At 43.5% G+C, this 6,874-nt stretch overlaps 1 protein-coding gene and 1 long non-coding RNA gene across 4 annotated transcripts in view; both read left to right on the top strand.

The window, feature by feature from the left end:
• The window catches only part of LOC121698616 (ankyrin repeat and SOCS box protein 13-like), a 12,056-nt gene extending 8,665 nt beyond the window's left edge, over positions 1–3,391 (top strand). Inside the window, exon 6 of one of the 3 annotated variants that reach the window (XM_042080868.1) lies at positions 2,835–3,391. In XM_042080868.1, coding sequence (XP_041936802.1) covers positions 2,835–2,962 — 128 coding nt within the window. In that variant the 3' untranslated portion in view covers positions 2,963–3,391. The other 2 variants (XM_042080872.1, XM_042080871.1) reach the window with 2 other exon arrangements.
• A 1,441-nt stretch (positions 3,392–4,832) lies between these two features.
• On the top strand, positions 4,833–6,637 carry LOC121698630. The gene is made up of 2 exons (XR_006026810.1): positions 4,833–6,101; positions 6,185–6,637. It is a non-coding gene; the product is annotated as an uncharacterized LOC121698630 (long non-coding RNA).
• Positions 6,638–6,874: the final 237 nt, after the last annotated feature.

Here is a 6,874-nt window from a genome sequence, read left to right as displayed (position 1 = left end):
CATAAGTCTTCTGGGGTTTTTTTTGCAAAAGCCTTAACAAACTCATCCATATCTGGATTTTGTTATTGACTTTTCATGAGCCAAAATCACCAAATTCTTTTTTCTATCATGTAGCATGGTGCGACGGAAGGGAGTCAGAACACGTGACAGAGTGGAGAAGGAACTCTCACATGCAGCCGAGGATACACCCATCACCAGTGCAGTTACATACATTGCATGAAGAGTAGGAAACGCTTCCTTATACAACTGTACATGTTGGCAAACAGTTGAAAGGTTCACACTGTCGGAAGAGAATTTCTTTCGCAACATGGCCTTTGCTAGTGGAATGTTGCAGGCTATTGGCTGAGGCATTAGTCCTATCAGTGACAGTAAGACGTTGGAGGGGGGCTAAGAGGTCCAGATCTAGAAAGAATTTGATTGAGGAAGAAACCATCTTTGCGAATGTCTTTCAGTGCCTCCAGAGAAGCAGTGATGACCTCTCCAGCATGACACAAGTCTACAGATTGTGCTTGCAACATTGCATTCACAGGCTTCAAGACACTAAGTGTTCTTTCCAGGAATTTTCCAACCTCAAAGAAGTGATGCTTCCTCAACTGTACTACCAGGCCAGCTGCCTCTGTGCAAATAGCGATTGTAGCCGCACTGTCTTCTGAAACTTCAGACAAAATATTCAGTATGGCCTCCTGATTCTCAACAAGGCATCGTGTCACATCATAGTGACTTGTCCAGCGAATCTCAAGCAACCTTTTAAGTGAGGGGGTGTTGTAATTCTGGGCTACGTAATAGTGGTGGAAGAAAGAATGGAGTGAACCAGAGAGATCAAACAAGTGTTTTGCAAGTGGCTCTCCCTGAATGGCATGCACCACTGCTAAGTGCAACTGGTGGTTAAAGCAGTGCACATATGGATTGTGCCTACCAAGCTTCCGCTGCAACAGTGCCTGCACCCCACCCCTGATTCCACTCATCACCGAGGCCCCATCATAACACTGACTGACAATATTGTCAGTACTGTAACCCCCACTGGTCAAATGTCTCAGTATTTCTGTTGTTATATATTCAGCATTCAGCTGAGTCAAGTTTAGCAAACCAATTAAATGTTCCTCAGGAACAGAGTTGCTGACAAACCTTATCACCACAGAGAGATTTTCAATGTTACATCTGTCTCTAGTCCCATCACTTTTGATGCAGAAGCCAGGATTATCTGCATTGTCATATTTCTTTTTTACCTCATGCAACACCAGCATGGCAAGAGTGTCAATTATTTAATTTTGTATGTTTTTTGATGTGTACACTGCATTTTGGGGAATAGATTTGGCAATTTCAGCAGAAATATCCTCCTCATAGTTTGTGCGAGACTGCATGCTCTCCACGCTCCCACGAAAACTTAGTTCATTTACGCACAGAAACTGAACTACTTCCCCTATGCTCTTCACGTAGTAACGATTTTTGTCAACCTGTGTTTGACCCAATAAAGCCGAAATCATTTCTCCAGTTTCCTGTCTCTGTCTCATCTCTAGCCACTGCGTTGCTGCGTTTAAATGGCAGTGACTGGATGCATGCTTTTGAAATCCCTTATCTTTTTCCAGTGCAGCTTTCCAATTAACCTGTCCTGGTAAAGACAATGTCTCTGTCAGTCGCGCCAGCAAACTTGCGCCAGGGAAAGCAAAAGCATGCATCCAGTTTTATAGAGTACTCCAACCACGGCCGTGATCTATACCAACTTGAATTGAATGACCGGAATACCTGACCGAACATTCGTTTTGGATAAGCATGCTGTGTTGGCTGAGATGGTGCTTCATTATTCAGATCAAGCGTATCTGTATCTGTGGATGTAACCGGCGGAGGCGGACTATGTTGGGAAAGGGAAGCGTGCTGCGCTGTCTACGGCTACTGCTAGCTTGAGCTACGGGAGCCAGTCCAGTAGCCTCAGAGTCTGGGTTAGGAGTAATAGCAGCAACAGGCTTTGAAATTGGAACCAAAAATCGTTGCATGTTCAAATGTGTCCACTGTTCAATTTAGATATAAATTTCAGCAATAGACTAAATAATAAATGCTAGCCTATGTTTAGGCTAATAAATGCTAGCTTATGTTTAGGCAAATTAACTGATCACCTTAGAAAGCTAACATGCACATTAGCTAAAAACGAACCTTATTCAAAACGAGAATAACACTACAGTTAAAGGTATTTATTTAAACCAGTAACAACGATCTAAATTATATCTGGTATACACTTTATGGAAATATGATAGCCCTCTCAACTGCAGCGTGAACAGTGTGATGCACACAGAGTGGAATGTAGGGGGCGCTGCTGCTCCGGTATTTATACTATCCAACCAGCAAATCAGCAGCCTCAAAATTCAGACAGGGCGAATTAGAAAACTGTGATTGGCAGATTTAATAGCTGTCAAATAAAATTGACCAATTAGGTGGGGCAGAAGAAATATTTGGAGGGGCATTGCCCCTCCCAGCCCTATTCTAGATCCGGCCATGTCTCACAGTATGGGTTGTGCATGTTTGCTCAGTGCCTATCACAAACCTGACCTATATGTGTACACATACAGACACACACACATACAGACACACACATACACACACAGAGCTCTGTTTTCTCCTGAAACAGTATTTGGGTCTGTGTGAATGGCTTTGGGGGTGAAGCCAGAGACTTCGCCTTTTATGGAAGAATCTATGAATGTAAAATTAGCCTGCTCAGAATGTCACCTTTTGCCAACGTGTTATATAATGTGATTCATGTGCAAGTTTGGAATTGTCCTAAGTCTTTGTGTGTGTGTTTGTGTCTGTGTGTGTGTGTGTGTGTGTGTGTGTGTGTGTTTCAGGCTCTCCCCTTTCTCTGATGCAGCAGTGTAGGATCTGTGTGAGGAGAATCTTGGGTACCAGAGCTCTGAAGGTGCTGCCCCAACTTGACATCCCACCTCGTCTCATCAACTACCTCTCCTATCAATGACACACACACACACACACACACAATAACACAGGTACACACACACACACACACACACACATACACACAGGTACACACACACACATACACACAGGTACACACACACACACACACACACACACACACAGTTACACACACACACACAAACAGTTACACAGACACACACACACACACACACATCCTAGCATGTGAAACGCACACATATGAATCTGCATAGAGAGAGTCCTTAACATTAAACATTCACTGAGTGTTGCTCAAGTTTATCTGTCAGTTGCACATTGATGCTGTTTTAATCAACACACTGATCCTCATAGATCACACACACCTCTACACATGTGCACACACACACACACACACGTATGCACACACTGTTCATGCATGCGCATATACACACATCTACACACACACATACAGCGGGGAAAATAAGTATTGAACACGTCACCATTTTTTTCAGTAAGTATACTTCCAGTGAGGCTATTTGCATGACATTTTCACCAGACATTAGTATTAACTCAGATAATCCACCCATATAAAAAAATCCAAACATTAAAGTCCGTAGGTAGAGTTATGTGTAATAAAGTGGAATGACTTAATGACGGCTGCTGAAATTTCTTAAATACTTTGGGGAAAATCCTTTATTCGTAATGACCGCTTCAAGACATTTCCTGTATGACGAAACTAATCAGTTACAGTATTCTGGTGTGATTTTGGCCCATTCTTTTAAACTGATAGTCCTTTAATATTGAATATTCCAGGGGTTCCTCTTGTGAATCCTGATTATTAGTCAACTTCCAAAACTGTTCAATTGGATTAAAGTCAGGGCCTTGATTTCCTTTCTCTGAAACCAATTGAGAGTTTTCTTTGCTGAATGGTTTGGATCATTGTCCTGCTGGAAGGTCTAGCCATGTCTCATCCTCATTGGTGGATGTAAAGATTCTCCCAGAACAAAATGACTATTCATCATTCCTTCAACTGTATGAAGTCTGCTAGTACCATGAGATGAAAAACAGCCCACACCATGATGCCTCCACCTCCAAACCTCACTGGTGGTAGGGTATTTTTAGGGTGATGCACAGTGCCATTTCTCCTCCAAATATGGTGTGTAGTATGACATCCAAAAAGTTCAATTTTGCTCTCACCTGACCAGAATACATTCTCTCAGCATTTCATAGGCTTGTCCAAATGTTGTGTAACAAACTTTCAACGAGCTTTGACATGTTTTTCTTCAGCAATAGAGTCATGTGGGATGAGCGTGCATAGAGGCCATGGCGGTGGAGTGCATTACCTATGATTATCTCTGTAACAATTGTACCAAGTCTTTCTGGAGCTTTCTCTGAGTGGTCCTTGGCTCTTGGGCTACTCTTCTGACTATCCTTCTGACTTCCTGGTCAGAAATCTTGCAAGGAGATCCTGTGCATGGCCAGTTGATGATGCAGTGATGTTCCTTCCACTTGCAGATAATGGCTCCAATACTACTTGCTGGATGCTTCTGAAGTTTTGATGTGCATCTGTAACCAGTTCCATTGATATGTTTTGCAACAATAAGGTTGCAAAGGTCTTGGGAGAGCTCTTTGCTTTTACCCATCATGAAATGTTTCTTGTGTGACACCTTGGTAACAAAAAACCTTTTTATAGCCCACCAGTATGTACAGTACTAACCCAGATTATATCAATTTACACAGATAGGAGAGATTATTTCTCTAACTACTTATAGATTCCAGTTTGTTCTTGGCCATTCCTTGCTTTTATGTACTGCTTTTTCTTGTTCGTGTTCAATACTTTTTCCCTGTGCCATTCCACTTTTTTAGTCATAACGCTACTTTTAGACATTAATGTTTGGATTTTTATATATGTGTGGATTACCTAAGTTAATACTAATGTCCGGGGAAAATTTCATGTGACTAGCCTCACTGGAAGTATACTTACTGAAAAAAATATTGACGTGTTCAATACTTATTTTCCCTGCTGTATTCACACACATGCATCATGCACCCCAACACGTACTGATGAGATGGCAGGAAGTGTTTAAAACGCTCTCTCAGGAGCTCTCACTGGCAGCGATGAAGGGATGATGAGATGGAGAGGTAGAAAAAGTGGAGGAAAGAAGGTGGAGAGTGAGGAGGAGAAATGCTGGCAGCTGACAGGAAGTATTCTGTCGTTACTAAGCACAAACAACACCAGCCACCAGATCACTATGACAACAAGAGCACCTGGACACAACACATCGCTAAGATGACAACAGGATATCTGTTGTGTGTGTTGTGTCCAGGTGACAGGTCATCACACACACACACACGCCTGATGATATAGGACAGGTCATCACACACACACACAGACGCCTGATGATATAGGACAGGTCATCACACACACACACAGACGCCTGATGATATAGGACAGGTCATCACACACACACACACACGCCTGATGTTGTCCAGGCATGTGGGGAAGAGTGCCGAGGCTGCATCTGCTGCTCTAGTGAGCGGAACAACTGGAGTGGCTATTTTGGGCCTGCTGTTATTCTTTGCCTTTAGCGATGGAGTGGTCATGAGAAGAGATACCTCTCTTGCTCGCCCTCACGCTTACAAACAGGAGCTATTTCAGTGGATGAGAGATGCCCAAAATAAACCCCTCTTAGCTGGAGCTGCTCAAATCAGTTTTTCCATGCTTTTGAAAGTGAACACACTCCCATTCTTACACACACACTTGACTTTATCAAAAGGTTTTGTTCCCATTAGTGGGAGTGTTGTTATTATTAGCTCAAATCGTTTAGACAAGTCGGGATGGAGGGATCCTCGAGGAGAAGGGAGGGATGGAGAGATCATGAGAGAGAGGAGGAGGGAGGGATGGAGAGATCATGAGAGCGAGGAGGAGGGAAGTATTTGAAGCAGAGAAGAAAGCGAGGGATGGATAATAGGATTGAAGCAGGAATGAGAGGAATGTCTCAGGGCTGTTTTTACTTTGCTCTGTGTGCGATTCTTTCCCAAACTTGGCGTGTGGGACACCAGAGGCTGAGGTGGTTTGGGAGGGGTGAGGGACGTGCGCGCGTGTGTGTGTGTGTGTGTGTGTGACTCAGGAAGAGCCTGAACACTGAACATTCCGACCCAGCTACAGGTGGAATGCCAGTCAGTGGCGGGGATGCGAGGTCTTCCATGTGTGTCAGATCAATGTGTTACACTGACATGACAGACACACACACATAAAGCCAGTCAGTGGCTGGGATGCGAGGTCTTCCATGCGTATCAGATCACACACACACACACATAAAGCCAGTCAGTGGCGGGGATGCCAGGTCTTCCATGTGTGTCAGATCAATGTGTTACACTGACATGACAGACACACACACATAAAGCCAGTCAGTGGCTGGGATGAGAGGTCTTACATGTGTGTCAGATCACACACACACACACACACATACACATGCAGCCACATTAGTGTGCTATCAAGGGTGCTATTCAACATCTTTTCACCACAAGCAATACATGGAGTTTTAAAAGATGATACAGTTGAAAACAGAAGCTACAGACTTGGGTGTGATGGCAGACATCCCAATACTTTTGTCCATACAGTGTATTATATTATAATTGTAAATGTCTCATTGAAATGATGCTGAATTGATGCATTTTTTTATGTTAATTTATGGTCGTTTTAGCCAAATAAAAATGCTGTATCTACATATGACCTCGTTTTGTGTGCTGCATGTCTGTTATTATGTCACAGGAGTGTGATGGTGTTCTGAGTGTGGTGGTGTTCTGTTCTGAGTGTGATGGTGTTCTGAGGAGTTCTGAGTGTGATGGTGTTCTTCCCTCACTGTTCTGGGGGGGGTCTGAGTGTGACTCTCACTGTTCTGAGGGGGTTCTAGGGGGGGTTCTGAGGGGGTTCTAGATGCACGTTTAGGTCTCCACTCTTCCATCTGTT

Source organism: Alosa sapidissima, chromosome 23, assembly GCF_018492685.1.
Source record: "Alosa sapidissima isolate fAloSap1 chromosome 23, fAloSap1.pri, whole genome shotgun sequence".
NCBI classification, from domain to species: domain Eukaryota; kingdom Metazoa; phylum Chordata; class Actinopteri; order Clupeiformes; family Clupeidae; genus Alosa; species Alosa sapidissima.
This window is presented reverse-complemented; position numbering and strand designations above follow the sequence as displayed.